The 21762-nt window shown below is 43.9% G+C and overlaps 1 protein-coding gene across 3 annotated transcripts in view; it reads right to left on the bottom strand.

Annotated features, from left to right (window-relative positions):
* Positions 1-288: 288 nt before the first annotated feature.
* Positions 289-21762, bottom strand: part of Dicer1 (dicer 1, ribonuclease III) — a 59452-nt gene continuing 37978 nt past the window's right edge. For all 3 annotated transcript variants that reach the window (XM_076921279.1, XM_076921280.1, XM_076921278.1), the window contains 17 exons: positions 21567-21721; positions 20012-20144; positions 19166-19241; positions 18187-18326; positions 16716-16895; positions 16400-16613; positions 16059-16212; positions 14977-15159; positions 14612-14717; positions 13957-14132; positions 12277-13057; positions 9019-9174; positions 5044-5914; positions 3249-3517; positions 1103-1265; positions 924-999; positions 289-617 (listed from right to left, as the gene is read on the bottom strand). In XM_076921279.1, the coding sequence (XP_076777394.1) occupies positions 452-617; positions 924-999; positions 1103-1265; positions 3249-3517; positions 5044-5914; positions 9019-9174; positions 12277-13057; positions 13957-14132; positions 14612-14717; positions 14977-15159; positions 16059-16212; positions 16400-16613; positions 16716-16895; positions 18187-18326; positions 19166-19241; positions 20012-20144; positions 21567-21721 (3999 nt within the window). In that variant the 3' untranslated portion in view covers positions 289-451. The remainder of the gene's footprint in view (positions 618-923; positions 1000-1102; positions 1266-3248; positions 3518-5043; positions 5915-9018; positions 9175-12276; positions 13058-13956; positions 14133-14611; positions 14718-14976; positions 15160-16058; positions 16213-16399; positions 16614-16715; positions 16896-18186; positions 18327-19165; positions 19242-20011; positions 20145-21566; positions 21722-21762) is intronic.

Below are 21762 nucleotides of genomic sequence, written 5' to 3'. Positions count from 1 at the left end.
TGTTGGGCTTGACAACTGCAGCAGGACAGGTACTAGTGTGGAGGGACCGCAAGGTCAGGACTCCCTAGTTCTGGGACTGTTAAAGGGTTAGGCTCTGTGGCCTCTAACATCAAGCAAAGTCAACAGAAATTAACTGTAAAAACAAACAAACAAACAAACAAACCTGTCAAAATGATTTCACAACTTGCTAATAAATACCAGCATTAAAGCACTCCTGTGACTAAACAAAGCAGGGGTGGGTAAAGAAGACAAGATTGTGTCTGCGCAAAAAACTAAAGCTACAATTAGTTCCAAAGAGTTTATACACATATTGAAGGTTTTATTCTGTTATCTATCTCATTATCAAACTTTAAATTCTGCCTTCAATTTTTCACTGTGTCAGCTTGACTCATCCTTTGTGACATGTTGCTGTGGTCTGGTTCGCTGCCTTGCCGCCGTGAGTCTGGAGGCTTCAGCTGTTAGGAACCTGAGGCTGGTTAGCTTTGAGGCTGCGGAGGGCTCTGCGTGCTGCAGCAGACTTTGCGATCCTGTAGCTCCGGCCGACACCTTTAAATTTCCCCTTCCCCACCACTTCCACGGTGACTCTGACCTTCCCGTCGTAAGTTCTCTCTGCTGGGCTGCAAAACCCCAGACAGTTTGAGTTAGGAATCAGACGTATTTGCTATTACTGTCAGTCGGCACCTCTAGCCCTCCTGGGCCGCGTCCCACCTATGAGCTGACCGGGCACCAGGCCTTACCACACACAGGCGCTCTCCCCTCCCGCCCTCCCTCTTCTTTATGAAAACCAAAAGGGAAAGAGCAGTTGGTCAGACCAATGTGGAAGCCGAGAGGATGCAGGCCGTGTAGATGCTCAGTCAGTAGCTAGTTTCCTGAGAACCCTTGTGTGTAGTTACGTTAGTTCTTCATGCACATGCTCTGCTTACCTAAACTTGGCAGTTTCTGGTTCCATCTCGAGCAATTCTCTCACTGGAGAACGAGGCACATTTGCAGAAAACTTTTCTGTAATCAAAATAAAAGATTATATAAGGTGGCTAAGGCCCTAGAAGCATTTTAAATAGTGTTCTTGTATATACCAGGGGGAAAGAGCCCGCCCACACTGTACCTATTAGAGGCCGCATCATCGGATAGTACACCTGCCAGACCACCTCCAGAGACATCCCACTGTCCATATAAATGGCACCAGCGAGAGACTCAAAAATGTCCCCCATGGCCTTGGGGACTTCGATATCCTCTTCTTTCTCCTCATCCTCCTCGGATCTCCTAAGCTATTGAAGAAAAGTGACTTGTCAAATAGGGCACCTTCAAAGGCTACCTATCTCTAAACTGGCTTCTCTTAGCTGTCTTACTATTTAACAAGAGCAACCAACACCCATGTGTGCCTGCTTCACAGTAGTGTGTGTTCCAAAACCACCTTCCCAAGAACCAAAGTGACAAGTAACTGATGCCCAGTGAAGGAAAAACACTTGTAAATTAGAACAGAACTTAAGTGTAATCCAGAATTACAAGTTAAATATTGCCACAATCACCTGTACCCAAGTAACTGCCTTTCTCAGAAAAGGCACTCCTCAGCACCTAACAAGAGCAGTAGTGTGGGGACAAGGTTAGAAACTGCCACTCTTTGGACAGAGAAATCCTTTCTGAAATCCTTTCCCTCCAGGCTCCCTGTTACTGAAACATGAACTGCACACACTATAACAGCGCAGCTGACACGGTGCATACTCAGATCCACAGGCTCCAACAGTACCTGTGTAAAGCCCACATCTCGTCAGTGCAGCAGTCCTATCTCTGGCAATAGCTAACTGCATATGCAAGCTTCCATCGCACGCATACTCACTAAGCATCCTAACGAAAGCTATGCAACCCCTGAGAAGGATCATTTAGGGAATGTGCCATCTCAAGATGATGATGGTGGTGGGCAGTTCTCAGCTGCAAGCACAGCATGGGAGGGAGCAGCTGCCTCTGTAGACATTAAGTCTGCACTCCTTAGCAACAGTCTATCACCAACCGCTAATGCTGCCAACATGAGGACTGCAAGACTAGATAGCTCCAGTTCTCTTTGTTTGTTTACTTGTGTTTTCTAAGAACAACAAAGTACAAATTATTGTAAAAGAAAATGGGAAATCTTAATCTGTACATAAGTTAGTCAATATATTAAATGGTGATGTTTGCCACCCATATCCCACGGCTCTGGGATAAAAGAAAATGTCAAACCGGGCAGGTCTAGTTCCCTCTTCTTACAGCTAAGGAAGCTGAGACCCAGAAAGACAGACTTCTTTAAGGCAAAATAGCTCAGTCAGAACAGCCAGATATTTGCAGCTAGTATACAGACAGAGGGCAGTGAAAGAATGAAGGCTAGCAGAGCTGACAAGCCCCTTGCTGGCATCCAAAGAGAACTTGCAGTGAATTTTCGTGAACTCAAACTTATGCTTAACCGTTTGTAAAGCTGAACCAGCGATCCACGCAGGCCGGGCCCTCATTACTTGGATGCTGGCTGTGGCTGCTGACACGCAGAGCTGGAGCGTGGGCCCTGCCGTTTGGCTGCCAGCATTTCTACCCCAGGCTTACTATTCTCCAACAGTTCGCAGCCATTGTAAAAGAGATGGCAAAAATTAAAATCAGAACAGTGATCTGAGAATGAATCCCTCTCCTGGAATGGAAGCCCCTTGGGTACTGGGTGTAGGACGCTGAGCTATCTATCCTGCCTGCAGAGGCAGAGCACTACAGCAGCGGCACACACTGGAGCCCAGCAGCACCGCCCAGCAGCAGATGCCTCCCAGAATCCAAAGCTTACAGACTTCAGTTTGTTTTTCAGTAAGAGTTCCCACTTCAACAATGCAAGTGCACATTTGTGAGGCTCACCTGAGATGCTACCAAATATTTCTGACCCACTTAGAAAAGACAGGAACACATCACCCTGTGGTGTCAGGCAAAGGGCACTTTGGGGCATGGGAGGAGGCATACTTCTACAACTTTCTATGCCTGCTGTAGGAGCCTCACTGAGGGAACTGAAAACCCAGGCTCCTTGCCTGAATGACCACTTGGTCCATGGAGCGGACAGCCAAATCTCAAAGGCCTACCTGAGCAAGGCAAGTCATTCTCAGTTCTGATTGGAGCTCAGGAAGCATGTGGACGCCCTGGTCTGGCCTGCAACTATCCCTCTGGACAGCCATGAGTCAGGCCTCAAACTGGCCAAACTCGCAGTCAGCTGCTCCCCTCAGCACCGAGTGCACAGTTCAAACAGCACTAACCTCCGAGTCCATTCCTTGCATCTCGTTCTTCTCAAGCTGAAACTGCACAAAGTCATCAATGACATGAAAGAGCTCAGGAGAGACAGCTTTAAAGTACTTGTGGTAGTCGTACTTCACAGCCAAGGATGCAAAGATGGTGTTGTTGACGAGGGCAGAACGCAGGTCAGTCAGGACCCCTGGAGAATGCTGCCGAGGGTCTTCATAAAGGTGCTTGGTTATGAGGTAGTCCAAAATCGCATCTCCCAGGAATTCTAAGCGCTGGTAACAATCTGCGCAGAGATCCAAAGTGCAGTGATGAGCCTGCATGAGCACATGCACTTCTGCACACTGTGTCTGCATGGGAGCTGAGGGAAAAGCTGCAGTCTCAGGCTCCTTTTGAGCCTTCTACTGAGGAACATTTTCATTTACTTTCCTTAGTGAAATTATTGGGCATATACTCACTAATGCACCTGGAAGTTTTAATAGTAATTGAAAGCATATTTATTATACATAAACTGGGTCATATAATCTTCCAGTGCCCACATAATATGCTTATTTTGGAGGGGAAAAGCCACTTCCCAGATGCAATCCGAATCATAGCTCCCCTTTCTTTGGGCACTACACTAGCCAGGTGGCACGGGGCACCCTCCTGAGTCTCTGTCGCCGTACTGGCATCTCAGGAAAGCCACACGTGGCACACTGCCATCAAGCCAGTGTGACAGCTACACCCTGCAATGTGTGCTAAGTGGAATACTTCAATACTTCCATGTTATATGCTACATGGGATAGCAGCAGGGAAAGCATGACTCTTCAACTCAAACTAGACACAATGAATGGACTTGACAAACCAAGGGACTGAGAAAGAACTGTGTACTCCGGTAAAACACCCAGACAAAAAGGGACTTCTTGTCAGAATGACAAAAAGGTGCCGGTCAGTGCTGAGCAGCGCCTTCATCTCCTCAGAGCCATTCACTAATAAGAATCCACTGAGCTAAGAACATGGGGCTGGGACAGAAGTGACCCATTCCAGAGTATCCGGTGGGTGAAGAGGAAAAAAGAGACAAGCCAGGCTAGAACCCAGGCCTCATAGTTTCTAGCACAGGATGGAGACTACACCATTTTCTGTCCACAAAGAAAAGCAGGCTTTACTTTGGACCATCACTGTCAGGGTTAATATTTTGTAAATGGCCTTAACCTACATGGCAAACTACAAGCTTTTTATTTTGCTTTGATATGCTTAATATTCTTGTACAGAAAGGAAGATACAAGCTTTATCTGGGTTCCCAAGCTGAAGCTGACTAGTTCTAGGGACTCTCTTAGGTATCAGGAGACTGTTAAATCAAGGAGAAAAGCATTGCACAGAGAGAAGTAATGAGCCCTTCCCTAAAACGCTTGTTTAATTTTCTCATCTTTAGATTTAAAAAAGATAGAAGAGAGGTGCCCTCTGTTTACAACAATATAAAGATGCAGAAACTCATCCTGATATGTGAGCAAAACAAGAAGGTAAAGCAGTGAGATCCTAAGAAAGGTATTTAGGGAGCAAAGCAGCCGAGCTTGGGTTTCTCCACACACAGCACACACGTCAGATGCCACGCGTGAGAGGACACAGGAGCCACAGCCAGCATTCACGTCACCACTCAGTCTCATTCATTACAGACAGGGGCATTACGAGTGAGTTCTTCTTTCTTTTACTTCCTCCCCCTGCCAGGTGTACTGAGCACCAAGACTGTGCATGCACAGACCTTATTTGTGCAAAGCCAAAACAAGACACAAACAAGACACTTTGGGACAGGAGAGTGGCCCCAGGACTCCTTACCAGTGATAGTATTGTAGTGGTAGGAGGCATGTGTAAAAGCCTGCAGAAGGTAAGCCTTATTCTTGAATCTGTAGTTGATTTTCTTCTCAAAATTTTCAAACCCAGATATCAGGTGGCTCAGCGTTCTCTCTGCATCTGGATGGTCAAACATACACCTTGGTGGGATCTTCAAGCAGCCGTACTCCAAGTCTCTCCCTGCAGAGGAGCGCGGGCCAACTGCAGCAGCACAGCTCCCTGCAAGGATCTTTTGTTGGCTGCTGCCGCTCTCCTGAGCGGGGTGTGAGGCCTTCTCCCAGCTGGTCCTTTTAATGACTGGGAGCACCTTCAGCCCCAGCGAACAGAGGAAGAGCTGAGCAGCCCTCTCCCCGCAGCTGGTTAAGTAGCAGCCCAGCAGGGCCTCCACACAGTCCGCTATGCTCTTGTCGGCAATGCACTGCTCCGTGTGCAAGTCGTAAGAGATGGACTGCTTCCCCGTGTCAACGCCACAGTTTTCTTCTGACGGATTCCAGAAGCCTACCACAAAGTCATCCTCTTCAACGGCTTTGCTAGGATCCAGATAGCACATTGCATCCCAAGAGCTGTAATCGAAATCCTCGAGGTCTGAGGAAAACGGCAGACTGCCCAAGGAGGACTTTTTGGGCATTTTCCATTCATATGCAGAATCAGAGGTTGAAAAGGGAGAAAGAGAAATTTTCTTCACGAAGGCTCCTGATCCCATTAGCATGCTGTCTATGAACTGGATGTGCTCCTGGTCGTACTCCAGGAAGTCGTCCTCATACTCAGCCTCCTCCTTGGGAGCCCTCCACGGCAGCTCCTCCTCCTCCTCACAGTCCTCACCCAGGGTGCCATTAGCCAGCAAGCAGTCTTTTGTCTGAAACGGGGACGGGAAGGAGGAAAGACAGAGCTGGTGCTTTTAAAAGGGTTTGAAACTCAATAAAAGCAAGGGTTATGGATAATTTCAAACGACAACCACAAACACTGAAAGGCAACTTTTAAAAATCATGGCCATTTGTTTTCAATTAACATAAAATAAGTTATTTAATCATATAAACAAAGTCAAACATGCTCTTTGAATGTTCATTTTCTAAGTTATAAAATGACCTTTATCCAGTATAAATCTGTAAGTGAAGAATTCTGAACAAGGATAAAGTTAAACTCGATGTCCACCATGCAGAACGCCAAGTGAGCAGCCCGACTCTGCAGGGCAGACGAGCCGTGGTGCCGGGCAGAGCCTTCCACTAGTGATCAGCATTTGAAAATGTGGCCGCCTGACTTTCAAACCAACAAAGTGAAATTCCAGATGCAGAAAGAGCATTATCTTTTAAATTAAGAACATAATATAAAAGCAGACAAAATTATTTCTAAAAACCTTTACTACTAGGGTTTTATAATAGTTTCTCTATTTCCACTTCAAATCAAAAAATATTTGCTACAATGTAAAACTAAAGTGCTCTGCTTAAAAAATAAAAAATAAACGTAACCACTAAAAGAGGGTATGAATTTGGGAAATTATTCTTTCGCCCTCTGTTCTGAGTTGTGGTACTCAGGCCAACAGATCACAGCAGGCTGACAAAACAGAAGAAAATTTAGACTAACGTGAAACATAACAATCCTATTTCTGTCAAAAATCTTTGCTAATTCCAATTTCTTTGGCAAGAGCTTGTTTGTGAGTGGCAACTTTAATAACGGGCTAGGATTCAGCAGTGACATCATCTTCTGCGATGCTAAGATGCCGCCCAATCTCTGCCACGCCACAGACAAACTCACAAGCACAGCACCACCACTCTACTTGGGGGCAAATGCAGGCCAGAAACATCAAATTCGACTGGACCAACTTTCCAGAGTACTGTGACAAAACACTTTCAAACTATTTTAAAATGTGATTTAAAAATAGGCATACAGTTTAAACCAGACGCAAAAAAGATAGAAACTCTGTTATTTGCCTAAAAAAAAAAAAACAAAAAAAAATACCTTTGAGTCTAGCCGTGTAATCAGATGCAATCACTAAAAAATACACCAAAAACCCCATTTGAAAAACAAAAAACACCAAACATCAACAGGGACTCAAGGGATGGCTCAGAGATTAAGAATACCGACTGTTCTTGCCAGACAATCTGGTTCAGTTCCCAGCACCAACACGGCAGTTTATAACCACCTGTAACACGGCCTCTTCTGACCTCTGCAGGTATCGGCACCTACAAGGTACACAGACACAAGCAGGCAAAGCACCCAGCTAGAGGCAAATCTCAGGAAACCATATCCTGGCAAAACTTTTCTGTTTTTCCAAGATAACATGAGGGACTTTGACTATTGTACTGTTTCTGTTTATTTCGTTTGAGAAAGGATCTAACTATGTAGCTGTGGGTAGCCTGGAACTCACTATGTAGACCAGGCTGGCCTTAAACTCAGAGATCCACCGGCCTCTATATTCCAAATGATAGGAAAATAGCATGTGCCACCACATCAGCTTTATTATTTAAGTCTTCAGACAAAATGGGCCAAATTTAAATTCTTTAGCCTGAGGTTTTAAACTGCCAAGTTTCTGCATAAATCATGTTTCTGTAACATGGTGCTGCCACCCAGTGACCCTGGGCTGTCTTTTGCATCCCTGGCACTGTGCAGATTCTTCGTTTTCACAATGAGAAGTCATACTTTGAAAATGTTCTCCAAAACACAAGAAGCATTTGAAGAGTATCTATCCCTTGACAGTACTGTCTGCCTGAGCTGCACCACCCCCCTCTCTCTTCTAGGAGGCATTCAGAGACTGAGGTGTGACACTGGGGCAGAAGTAACTGGAAGAACACAATCCACAACTATTCTGACTCCCCAGGAATTGAGTATGTGTGAGGCATCAGACGAAAGCCTGCGCAGTCTATTAGTGCCTGCTAGGAACCGAAGTGCTGAGTCAGCAGAGAAGGCCAGAAACATAAGTCCACACTATAACGTGTAACTCAGGAATGCCCTGGTGTGTCACTACTACCTAAAAGATCAAATACATAGACAGAAGAGAAAGCCCACCAGACTGTTTTTTGTGGACATGAAGTACTTTTTCTAAGGTTCAAATTCTACACTTTTCTAAGGTATGTGCATATATGCAAGTGTATGTATGTATATTATAAATTAATAACAAATGTCACCTTCAGACTTAATTTGCATTAAAATAGTATTTACTGTTTCCAGCTAAGTTGCATTTCTGTGGTAAGTCAATCCTGAGTTACAAATAAACTCGTTAAGCAGGCCTACACCAGAGCAGTCTCAGAGACCCTCCCACCTATGGACACTTAGGACTCACTGAGACAGAAACAAAGAAACCTGTAAACGAAACAGTGTTATCATTATCAGCCTGAAGGAAAAATGAAATAATGCGAGCCCATGTATATCAATACAAAATAAATCTGGCAAGTGGAGATGTCTGAACAGATGGGAACGTCAAAGAAGTACAAGACAACTCTCTCCCAGACACAAGCCAAGGGAGCACCGGCCTCCCAGCTGCCCCCTGGTGGCTTCAGGACCAGACAAAGGAAACCATAGCTACTAAAGAGAAGAGTCTCTAAAGTCTTTAAGTACACTGCAACTTTCCCCTGTGGCGAGCTGCTGTCCAGTTGGTAAGAGCAAATAGTCCCAAGCTAGTCTGTGCTGAACTGAATTCTTCCAGACACAGCCTGGAGATCACAGGTCACTGCAAAGTCACTACAACAAATGGCTGAGGATACACTGTAACATGAGAGTGAAGGAATCTGAGAGGGTTCTGATTTTATTTTTAAGTGGAAACATAACAGGAGTTTATGCCTCTGGAATGGGATGGGGGAATAACAGAAATCACACTGCACCAAAACCAGCACTATTTCTGAAGTCACAGATGGGCTGCCAACACGTGAAATATCTACTACATGGTAAATGTACAGCAGAAAGAAAACAACAAAAACAAAATTCTTCAGTCAACAGAAACACAAAAGCTCCATGCTGAGAGCTTACCACTTCATCCTTTTCCCATTTCTCAGGGTTACTTTTGTCTTGGTTTACCACATAACCAGGAGGAAGCCAATTCACAGGAGGATCAAATATCGACACCACCATGCGGCTGGGCAGTCCCTTCTTCTTGCCAAGGCGATACAGGTTACAGTTGCTGACCTTCGGCAGAAAAGAGTCACAAACACTTACCCATAAATGGTCATGGCTGGAAAATACAGCATGCCAATACATTTTTGCCAATGCTTTTGTATTGCACAAATGGTCACCAATTCTAAGGACTAGACAGTTAAAACAACTCTAAATTTCCTAGTATTGGATATCCTTTGTGTCAAATAATTATTTAATCCAAAATGGAATCCACAAAAACCCAATGTATATAAACTCCTCTCCTTATGAATGGGTCAAAGAAAGAGTGCGATTTCAAAGTTTTAAATCACACACTGATGAAATTCAAGGTGACAAGTGGAACTGGGAGCAGAAGATGTCGAGACCCTGGAACTCAAGATGTCATGATTTTCTTAATGAGTAAAGGGACGAATATGCTTTAAGGTGAGAACAATTTTGTATCTCTGGAAGCTAAGCACCAATAGGACGCCAATCCTAACATTCTCAAATACTGCTCTTCTTCATTCAAAGCACTGGAATAGAAGGCGCTGAAGAGCATCTGTTGCACAGTGCACCACTGATGTGGCTTTACCTTCTTCTTCTAGTCCTTTTGCTTTTTTAATGGCTCTACCATGTCCCTAATTTACTTAAAACATGACATTTCTGTCTAGTTCTCACTTGGAGACTAGGATCTATCACCATCAATCTTATTTCCAGTTTCCACAAACTTACTGGAATACTTCAGGAGCCCTTTCTATGTAACTCAGATACTACTTAGCCAGCAGCATCTGGTCCCCACAATCAGCACTGGCCACAGTCTGGTAGAAACCATGCAGAGACAGAGAAATGGTCCTTGCAATGTGGCAGGCAGCTCTGCTTGGGACCACCATGAGCCAACTGTGTACATGAACCAATGTACAGAAACGCCGGTTTCCTTTTCCATGCTATGTGAGAGCATCCCAAGAGGAAAACAATCCAAGTCAAGAGAGAGAAATGCTCAGTGGAACAGAAAAGATACAACCAAGGACTTGGTATGGGGCAAAATTCAAGCAGCAGGTGGCAATGAAGACGATCACAGGGAGGGCTAGCTTGAGCAAAGACACAGGCTGTACAGGGAGCATGAAGCTTGTGTTAAGACTGGCAGGCTGAAGACAGGTCAGCGTCTGTCTGGAAAAGGATGCTGAACCTACCTTGATACCATGCAGAGGAAACAATTACTATTTCTGCAGGAAATCAAGTCCAAAGGCTCTGACAGATGAATGGATGAAGCTTTGAAATGTTAAAGCAGTATCCTTCTTGTTTAAGGGGTCTGGTAGTCCTACTTCTTACTTCAGTGTCTTTACTGACTGATCTTCCTCCTCTAAGAAGCCCTAAGAGCTTCCTGGATGTCTTCCTCTAAACGCCTGCCGCTGCACACCACGTCCACACTGTCACAGCCTCACACCAGTGGCCTGTCTTAAGAACACTGGGAAGGAAGCCAGTAGGTGTGGCCGCTAGTCTCAGAGATACTCGCCTAAATAACAAGGACTAGTGAATAACCCAGCACAAGCTAATCCCACTGTCTGGGCATCAGTTTCTTCATCTGTAAAATGGTGGCATATCTAACTACAAGAAGGCTGCAAAGAATAGTGTTGTTTGTAAAATGTTCACAAGTCTGGTATTCAGAAACAAGCCGCCATGGCTGTGACAGGCAAGAGGCCCACAGCTACCCTGTCTGCTACCCACAGCAATGTGTTACCCTCTCCTGCCTCACTGTCCTTGCCAATTAAGTGGAGATATAAAAAACATGCACCTCTTGAGGGTCTAAGAAAGTTAAATTAGCCCATGTATTTCTCTCTATACTGTAACATACATGTTCTATTTAAAGGGACTAGAGGAGAGTCTAGTAGAATAAGCAGTTAGATGAAGTAAAAGGGCCGTCTCTTCAGAAATCCCCACTCACTGCAGTCCCCTTCTGCTCTCCTTTGGGCTTGGCTGTGCTCTTCAGCCTATACTACAGCCGGCACCATGCTCTATTAACAGTGTTGTTTCCTAGCTCACACTTCAGGGATCTATAGCATGTATAGCGTGCATGACTCCCTCTGCACACGGCTTGGCCTCTTCTCTCCCATCCTCCCTCAGCCGGTTCCTCAGTCCCCACTGTCACAGCCTTTGTCTACCGAATGCTACCCCACTCTGCAGATCATTAGCTTTGGTTTGCACTAGAAGGTTTACCATGAGTATCTTCTTTGAATCCCAAGTAACATTCCATCCTTCCAATGTTAGGTCATTAACAGCTTTGTAAATTGTCCATTTAAATATTTTACCTTATTACTGTTCTTCTACACTAAGCTTATGAACTAAGGTTGCAAATAGATTTTGGTGATAAAGTACTTGCTCTGCAAACATCAACGCCTAAGTCTGGATCTCTGAAACCAAAATAAAAACCAGGCACAGTGGTATTATCTGTAAGCCCGGTGCTGGTGGGGGGCAACCACACAAGACAGGCAGGATCCCAGAGGCTTGCTGACTAGTTTACCTCAATCAGTGAACTCCAAACTCTGAGAGAAGCCCTGCCTCAAAAACTAAGGTAGAAACTGATAGAAGACACCTAAGATAGACCTGCAGCTTGAACACACAGGTGAGCATACTTGCATATGCATGCACATATGCACACACATAAGCACACACACGTGTACATGTAGGAAAAAAAAAAAAAAAAAACTACTCTTCCTTGGGGCTGCAGAGCAACTGCTCAGAACTATGGGAGCAGCACTGTGGATATTGGGGAAAGCCTGATGCCCTTCCCTTTCCCTGCCAGGCTTTAAGTGCAACAACACCTTACGCACATGCACATACCTGTTCACAGCACTCTCCTAACTAAAGGCCCCTTTCAATTTCCACTCCCTCAGGGTCTAAGAGTTCCCCATTTGCACAAAGTGATTTATTTTAAACTGAACTTTTCCCAGTAGAGAAGGTCAACCCCACAGCCTGGCTGTACCATTGGCATACAGCCCTCATGTCACTACTGGGCAATGCCTCCATGGGCTTCGCTGGCCCTAAAGGACTAGAATGAGTAGTAGCTTCACTGAATCACGTAGAATTCTCCATGGGTAATTTGCCCCATTTTCAGGCACACTGAAGAAGCAACAGCTCAGAATGAGAATCACGCCTTACCTTTTTGCTTCTCATATATGAAAGGCGGCCCTCGTGAGCATCAGGGTACGTGCAAAACAGATACGTGGTGATAGCATGCTTTAAAAAGGAGTCGCCAAGCATCTCAAGCCGCTCCAGGTTAAACCCATCACTAGCGTTTGACAGTGTCAAAGCCTGAAGAATCAGTCCCGGATTGGGGCCAAGAGTCCTTGAGGAGTACCCAACAGAAGGGCTCTGCTCAGAGTCCATCCTGTCCTTGAGTGCTTTAACAGCATTCATCATGGCAGGCATCGTGGACACCGCGGGGCTTCCGTCTGAGGTAGATGTGTTAGCGTTCCCATCAAGGTACTTATTACTCAGTAGAGGACATTCATTGCTGGGCTTGGGCTGGTTCTCATAATTGTATAAATTCTGAATGGGATATGAGGTAGTTGGTTGTACAGGTATTTCCTGCTTGAAGTAATTCAGCTGATTTCCTTGGCAAAAGTCTCTGTTAACTAAATCATAACTGCCATTGGCAAGGTTTTTATTGTAAGAAAGACCATTAATTGCTGTAAGATCTGTTGAAACCTCACTTTGGAGCTTAGCAGGTGACTGGGCGGGCAGCCTCTTGCAGTTCACAGACATTTGGTCGTGGTTCTCTAAGGAGGGTCTAGTAGCACCGTGATGTGCAGCATTCCCAGGGACTACAGTTGTGCTGTGCTTACAGTAACTCTCACTCTCAGCCAACGAGGAGTTACAGGTTGAGATGAAAGACTTGCTATCAATAGACTTTTTCCACCCAAAGTCTAAGTTAGGGTATCTGCAAAGACATTTTTATAACTTTCTGTCAATCCTCCAAAGGGTAAGCTCAGAAATCCAACAGTTTGAGTTAAAAACAAACAAAGCAAGCAACTCCAAAAGTCATCCTAAGAAGAAACACACCATTTCCATGCTTAACTGACCATGACTGGGACTCGCCACATTCAGTTCGAATGCAGAATGGCTTACTGCTTTGACTTCTGCTTATGGTGCCAAAGCAGAGCTGACTGAGAAGACCCGAGATGGAGGTCCTGCAGGACCTGGAGCCAGACTTAGTGGCTAACCTCCAGATTTCTACTGAACCAAGTGAGCAGCTTCAAGCAACTTACAAACTTTCTCTGTGCCTCAATTTCTGCTCTTGGAAATGAGTCAACATATCTTATCTCAGCGTGGGCCACAGAGTAAGTTGTTTAAACTTGTGCTGCAGCTGAATCAAGTACTCAGGTATTGTAACTGTGGGCATTTTACTATGTTAAAATGCTTTCAACCCCACAACTATCTATATAGCCAAACTTAATTTCAATAATTACGGCAAAAAATTTTTTGGAATACAGAACTTCACTAACAGGAATAAGGTGACCTGGGTAAGAATGAGGGGAGGCTGCTGCTTACTAACATGAGGCTTGTTCTGAGAAGAACAGTAACTGTTCTCACCCTCATGTCAGCATCACAGCTAAAGGAGCACTGATTCTATCTCTGGGGCTTGCTGCTCTCTAACTTGACAAGAACAAAGGGCTCAGGGGCCTAGTCTGCTACTTAAAGGATAAACAGTACAGTTTCTTTTCCTGTGTTAAATGTCCACATTTTCTTTTCCGTCTTTTAGACATGTGTGAAAAATACAATTTTAACTTAATTCCATTTTGTTGCAAATCAAATTTCTGGCCAGCAACACAGGCATACCTAAAATCCGCAGGAAGCGACCTGACTCCCACGCCAGCATCGCTGGCTGTCTGAGCTCTTAGTTCCTCTGCAGTCAGAAGGCAGTGAAGGCGATACAGTATGCTGGGGAGACAAACTGCTTTTCTCCACAGTGATGCTGGGATTGGATGTATAGCACAGAGTTCTGGAACCAGTATCTTTGAATAAGAAAAGCACAGACTGATAATTATAAAGCAAATAGAATAATAATAAAAAGACCAACTTCACTAAGGGATAATGATGAAAATCATAAATGCTAGTAATACTTAACTTTTAAAATTAATCCTTTACACCTAAATGGGATTTATGTGGGTGATTCCACAATGCACCAGTGGTCAGCAAAACTCAATTTTTACCAGTAAAGATGTTCAAAATTCAATACCCATGGTGACCTCCCAAAATTCACAAACCACTGCTATATTGATAATGTTACTGACGCTTCAAAGAAAATTAGGTCATGCTTGAGCAGGCTGTACTTAGGTATATACATATATGGAAAACGGGGCCATGAACTTGAGAGAGTAAGGAGGGTCCATGGGAGGAGAGAGAAGAGGGAGATGATGTAATTATATTATACCCTCAAAAAGTAAAAGAGCCAATTGAAAAATATTAGGTCATGTTAGTAGCAGCTCATTACCTGTTTGTTCTGCAGACTTTCCCATTTGGCTTTCCTCTTTTCAGCACTGCTTAGAGGAAGTGCTTTCCCCTTCTGATTCAAATGCCGAGGTGTCAAAAGGTTCAGTCTATAAAAATTTCAGAACAATTTTATCACAAAAGCAAACTAAAGTACACCCCACAGTGCTGGAACTCCAACTTTGGTGCCTACAAGTTGCCTAAGGAGCTCCTTCAGCAAGTCCTCTACAACACGGGCAAGTCTGTGCACAGGGTCTCCTGATCTCAGAGCCCGTGAGTAGGCAGAGCTACAGTGACCTTTACATGTGGCCCTGACCCCTAGAAAGCAAGTCTCCTGTGCAACGTAAATGCCATTTCTACAGCTCTTACCTGGAAGATGTGTGGTCAACATCCAGCAGTGGCTGGTTGAGATTGGTCAGGTCAAGGTTATACTTTGTTTTATAATATTCTGCAAAAGTTTCATATTCGGGGGAAGGGAATTTACTGAGTGGGGTAAGATCAGTATATACATCAGCTACATAAAATCGATGAGGCTGATCAAAATTGCGGTATCTAAAAATAAAGAAAATCAAGTTGCCTTTTGTATAAATCAACCATCTTCAAAGTACAACTATTTTAATATGGAAACACACATCATTAAGAATTCAAATAATTAAATGTAAATAACATTAATGAATATTTAAATTCCAAAAAATACTTCAAGAGTTTGAGAATAAAAACTCTATTTCTGTTAAGTAAAACAAGCTCCCCATTTCCCCCTTATTCTTCTCTAAATGTCTTTCCTTTGACAAAATGAAAAGCTACATAGTTCCTTCACATATGCTGCATCGATCAAAATAGAAAACAATCAAAATAGAAAACTTAACAACATCCAACAGAGTAAATCCTTTGCAAATTACTGTTAAATAAGTGGTATCTGATACAAAAGATGTCTCCCATTACTTATGATAGCAACGGTCTAGTGAAACCTGTAAAATGTGACTCTGGGTAGAGGGTAGAAAGTGAAGGAAGGCAAAGGGAAGGAATATGCAGGAATATGAATCAGAGTCAATCAGCCAGCCCTCTAACTCTTTGTAAAGTATTCTGACTTAATGTACTGCCTCAAGATTTCACTCCCTAACTTTCTGTAAAGTGGTACCTTTCCCATCCTCTACAGGATGAAGAACAATAATTGTCTTAAAAAGCTTAAGGCACAAACATTCCTCCCAATGAAATTCTCCAGTAAGACTTTAGAACTAAGGGAATGGAGACTTTTTAAAAGGCTCTCAACATTATTTATATAAGAAATACTACTTCTAACGAAGTAACTCCTTTCACCTGCAGTGTTCTTCGGGGTTGTTGCTTTCCCTGCTGTACTCTCCATGCTGGGGACATGGCGTACATCACAGCCACAGTAACAAGCACACCTGTGCAAGTACCACTGCCATTTTCCTTCCCACTGAAACACCTACCTTGGAATGATAACTGCGTCTTGGTAATCTTCTAACTTAAAAACAAACGGTGTTTCTTTTGAATACTTAGTACTGGGAATGCCTATGCGAGCTTCAGACTTCTCAATATCCTCCATGAATTTAAAGTCAATGTCCAAAGTGCTAGAGTCATTAACTTCGGGAAGAAAAAAAAACTTTAGCATGTTAAATATAACATAGGTGACATTTCTATTTAAGGTATACTAAATGTAACTCTACAGCTATCGAAGTAACGAGGATTCACAGGATACACATTAAGCGAGTCACCAGCAAATCGCTCACTGTGCAGCTAAAGCAACCCTGGCAAGCAAGCCCCTTCTTACCAACATTAAGAGGTAGAACACAGTATGCTGACTCAGCGCCTGTAGGTTTAAACTCCAGGGCAGGCTTCTCAAGCCGAAGAATATGTGAGAATATGTACTGGTGCAGTCTTGTAATCAGCTCAAGCATTTGTTGAGATAACGTGAAACCAGACTTCTTCAGCTCGATGGATATGGTGACCTCTCCAGAGCGTGTATACACAGGAAAGTGAGGAATCTTAGCAAAACCAAGAGTGAGCACTTTCAGTCAACAATGGCATTAGTTTACTCAATCTCTATGTCCTAAGAGAAACTCTCAACAGACACAGTGAAGGTTTACCTGAGGTATGGGTTTGGCTGTCAGGATCCCAAAGCATCTTGTGGTGTCCTCGGGTGGGTAGAGCTTCCGCCGCCTGAAGTTGAGCTCGTCAGGGAGGGGGGTAGTTAAGACCATTCCTATCACATATAGGTAACATGGCTGGTCAGGTTTGGGGTAGCTCTCCCTCAAACACTCTGGAATCTAGAGTTGGAAAGAAGAATTACGCATTATGCTCAAATACAATCAGCCTTTGTTCTAGATGCTGGCAAGAAATTTATTTCTGATTATAGGATTAAACAAAGCAGCAGCAGCTCAGAAGACATTCAGGAGTAAGACTTGTCAGTGCTTCATACTGGCCTAAGTTTACCTATGCTACTAGACACTGCTTATTAGAGTTTTAAGAAATACCAAAAGTATTTAAAATGCGCTTTTTAAAAAATTAAATCATTTGATCTATTTCTTTTGACTGAAAAGCACTTTTATTCCATGGGTTTTCAAACTATTTACTCAGCACACAGTATAAGAAAACAAAAGTAGACCTGATTTTAATAATCTGTATAACCCTATCACTTGAGATAACATTCTGATATGCTGCATTATTCCTAAAACTATTTATTTGAATTTTCTCAGACTCATAGGTTGGGGTCTGCACTGGTAACTCAGTTACACTGTTACCCACAGGCTAAGAGGCAGAACTGAAGACAAGATGGGTGGGTCAAAGAGGCAGTGAGGCAGACCACGTATCTCAGGAGACATCATGGCATTTATAGAACTCAAATAAGTATGAGGGTAAAAGCTTCACACAAAAGTGGGTAAGATTCAGGATTAGGGGGAAAAAATCATGATTTTTAAACCTGGAAAAATGCTTAGCTGGGGTACAGATATGTAAAGTAAAAACTGCAAAACAAAATAACCACATATTTAGGTGAAGACAAAACACAAAGAAAGCTTGCTTCTGTCTGGGCACCTTCTGAGTTAAAACTACCAGTGTGGTAAGGGTCAACCTCTGTCAAGCACGAGGTGCTGAGAGCTGAGCTCTGCTGGGCAGCAGAGGTCTGGCAGATGCTGCTCTGAAGTGAGCTCCGCCTACTCCTAGCACAGCCTCCTCCACCTTCTGAGAGACCTGGCCATCACCTGCCTCACTGTGTGGGTCATGGTCTGAACAGCAAGCACCACTAAAAGCTAGAGTTGCACCACTAAAATAAATAAGTAAAAGAATGTCTTTTTAAATGAAGGAAGCTCCTCTGATAATTTGATAAATGCCTCAGGAATCCTTTGGAAAAGCATGGCAAACCAAACAACAGAATCCAGCAATAGTTACGCTCAAATAAAAAGGTGGCTCTGGAGACACTGGGAATCAGAGGAACAAGCAGGACCCACAGTTGGACCAATTACAAGGATCTGGGAAACATGAGCAGAGGAACATCGGATGTGATTTAGCAGGAAATAAGATGCGGACGGCTGACTTTCTTCAGCTCTGAGCGACACTGACCGCTTTGGGGTAGCACTGCCGTCGCTTTGTGGAGCCTGGTCTCCCGGGAACGCTGGTCTCCTCCTCGTCGTGTAGGTCCAGTTCCTCTTCGTACTTCACGGTCTCTTTCCCAACCGGCATCAGGTGCTCATCCAGTTCCCCTACAGTGTTTAAAGGAGCTTACGTCAGCACACTACACTGTTCCTAAAGAGGAAATGGTCTAAGACAGCACCAGACTGAGGGAACAACTCAGAGAGTACACCAATCAAAGCCCCCCTTGCCTTTCAAACGTAAGAGACGGCTCAGCAGTGAAGAGCACTGGCTGCTCGTGGAATGGACCCAGGTTCAGTTCCCAGCACCCACATGGTGACTCATAACCATATGTCATTACAGTTCCAGGGGATCCGATACCTTCATCTGTCCTCCAGATAGCAAGCATGCACAGAGTGCTAACACACACGTGCAGGCCAACGTGGATACACATAAGATCAATAACCTCAGAAACAATGCACAATGACAGCAGGTGACACTTTAGGGCTCTGTCCTGACTCTCGGATGTTCAGCATGAGCAGACCTACATATCTAAGATCCAGAACCCCAATATCAACAGGCCAGGCCCACACAGCTCTTTAAACCCAAGCCTTTTGCTTTTTAAAGGGTTATCTTCTTCACCAACATAGACTAACCTGACGCACTAAACATACACGTGGCTGGCTCAGGGTCCAATAGGTAGAGCATTCTTATGGATTTAAAAAGGGCCAATTACAGAAGCAAAAAGTGGCAGCTGTTTATAGTCAAACTGTACAAGTCAACAGCCCTGCCCAGCTCTGTAGGGTCTCTGAGGTACAGAAAATGCATATTGAACCTACCGAGGTATAGTACAAGCAGCACTTCTAGGCCCTGACAAGCTCCAGAAACCTGCAGAGGCCTCCATGTGCTTCTGACGTACAGTTTTGCCACCTTTTTCACTGATATATGTTTTCCAAGTATGTTTACATACCAATTTTGTGCAGTTTTTCACAGCAAATGAGAGCTACCACTCTTTCAGCCAACCGTACACAGCCCATTGGTGGACCCTGAAAACAACAAGAGAGCATTTCCCAGCAACAGTTTACCAACTGTACCCTCGGAACAGACTCGGAACCTCTGTCCTAGTACCACTGACGCCCAAGCTGCCACAATCAAATCCCTTAGTTTGAAAATACCAACAAGTTTTCAAGCCTTCTAGTTGTTTCATGTTGCTTTCAACTTTGGTAGTACTGGGGTAGAACCCAGGGTCTTACACATACGAGGTAAGGGTTTGAACACAGCTATATCCTAGCTCTGAAAGACCCTTCTTTTAAAACCACATCTAGTCAAAATGAATTTATAACTAAGATATTGCAGTAAATGTGCATTATTTTCATTAGCCAACAAATACACAGCAAAAGAGTAGACATTAGAACTAGTATAATATATATCACTATGCAACAGCTTTTCTGTGGACTTCAAATTACTCATTTTGGGACATCTGCAAATTAGTACTGGAAACAAGGAAAGGGCAGTAGTTACAGAAGGCAGACTTCAGCTAGAACAGCTCAACCTTCTGTGCCACTGTGTGCAAAGCCACACCTAATCGATTTCTCAAAACGATTCCAATTAGTAACAGTCTGAAGGGAACTTGCAGAGGTCATCTGGTCAAATTCCAACAGTTTTTAGGGTGTAGTCTATAAGAACCTGAGCAAAGAGCTGAATATGCAAGTTACAAATGATTTTTCAGAGTGCAGACTGAAAAACACATGTCTAATTCCTATGTCCTAGAGAGGTTAGACAAGGGCAGCACGGTCATGTCTGTTTCTTAACTTACAACAATGGAGGCTCGAAGAGGTGAGTTAATCGGAAGATAAAGAGTTGAATAAAATGTACCATCAGGCAATTCTCGGGTTCTACATTTGGGAGCTAGATGCGTAAACGGATCACTTGGTAATCGAGCACAGTATCTGTGGAGAAAAGAATTTTGAAGTTGAACAGATAAATAAAAGATTGACAGAAAACTGTCTCAACATTCACAAGGGCTCCTGTTTGGCTGCCATTTGCATGAGGAATGTTCTTTGTTGCTCCTGATTGTGAATGCGACAGAACTGGGCACTAGAAATGGATGTGTGTAACTAGGAAATGGCATTATTTAATATTAGTTTAGTTAAAACTGAAGCTTGCATTTCAAAATTCATGATGTGGGAGTGCATTAGCAGTGTAGGTATCTTAAGTATCTTAGACTTGCCAACAGCCATGGCGCATGTAAGGAAGGTATCCACACAGCCTAAGATTGAACCAAGAAGGCACCAAAACCAGAAACTCCATCATTGTATCATAGTATGGTAACAGAGTGGAAAGCAGGTCCAAGGAAGGAGGATGTTGAGAGGGCCAGCAAACTGGAAGGGAAACACCTGTGCAGCTAGGGTGCTCCAAAGACAAGAGGGGCCAACAGACAGGCCGGCTGAGCATGCATCACACCCAAGCACAGGGGATCAGACTTCTCATCACAAGAAGAGGGAAATGCAAGGAAAACAGGAAATCTAGAATGACCTAGAGCCAAAGTAAAAATGGGGAGCAGCAGAAGCAGGGAATGAGACAGCAATGCAGTTGTAAATGTGTGCACGAGACGGACATATGCGAGCAGATGCTTGGCTCTGCCTACAAAGAGGCCTGGGCGGTAGGACAGCCCAGTGGCTGCTCACCCAAGGTATAACTCACACCCACAAGTCCATTTCTGAACACCATTACCAGTCACTCTCCGCTAACAGCAAACAGAACCCCACAGCAAACAGGCACAAGTAAAACAGGCACAGAACATGTTCCACTTTCAATTTTTGTATTGTGTGGTGGTGAATTTTTCTTTAGCAATCAAGTATGATTATTATGAGTTAATTTGGACTTGGGCATAATTAATTTTTTTTTCCTGAGCTGATAACATTACAAAGAACTAAGAAAATCAGTTACAGGCCTAGTTTATATATCAGGATAAATCTCATTTAAGGGTAAAAAAAGGAGCAAATGTTTCACAAAAACAGTCTTTGTAGTAAGTAAAAGCATGCAGTGCAGGCAGGATCAAAAGTCACACAGCTATCACATCTTCCTTTGTTTGAGCTTTCCTTGATCTCAGTGATCTTGCTTTGCAACCCTTGAAAACTGCAGGCCTATCCCTTGAAGCCGGCCTCTCAACTAGTTTCCATGAGATTTTTCTCATGATTAAACCCACCTTGTACAATTTTGGTACTATATCCTGAAGTGATATCATGTTCAAGCTATCTATCTCACTGTGGTTTTTGTCCCTTCTTGGAGGCGGCCTTCAATCACTGGGAACAGTCACCTGTGGAGACAGACTTCAGTCTGTGACACTGACAAGCCACGTTCTCCCTCACCTGTTGATGTGTCCAATGGCAGTGTTGATCGTGACTCGAGGACCCCCATCATCGGGCCTCAGTACATATGGCGGAAAGACATCATCATCATCCACTACGGCATGGACGTCAGCCTCAGCACCATCCACCGACTTTGAACACTTGTTTCTTAAGATCTGAGCAGTCATAAACAGGACATGGGGTGAGAACAACAATC

The sequence above is a fragment of the Arvicanthis niloticus genome, chromosome 23 (assembly GCF_011762505.2).
Source record: "Arvicanthis niloticus isolate mArvNil1 chromosome 23, mArvNil1.pat.X, whole genome shotgun sequence".
NCBI classification, from domain to species: Eukaryota; Metazoa; Chordata; class Mammalia; order Rodentia; family Muridae; genus Arvicanthis; species Arvicanthis niloticus.
Note: the sequence above shows the minus strand (reverse complement) of the source record. Positions and strands in the feature narration are given on the sequence as shown.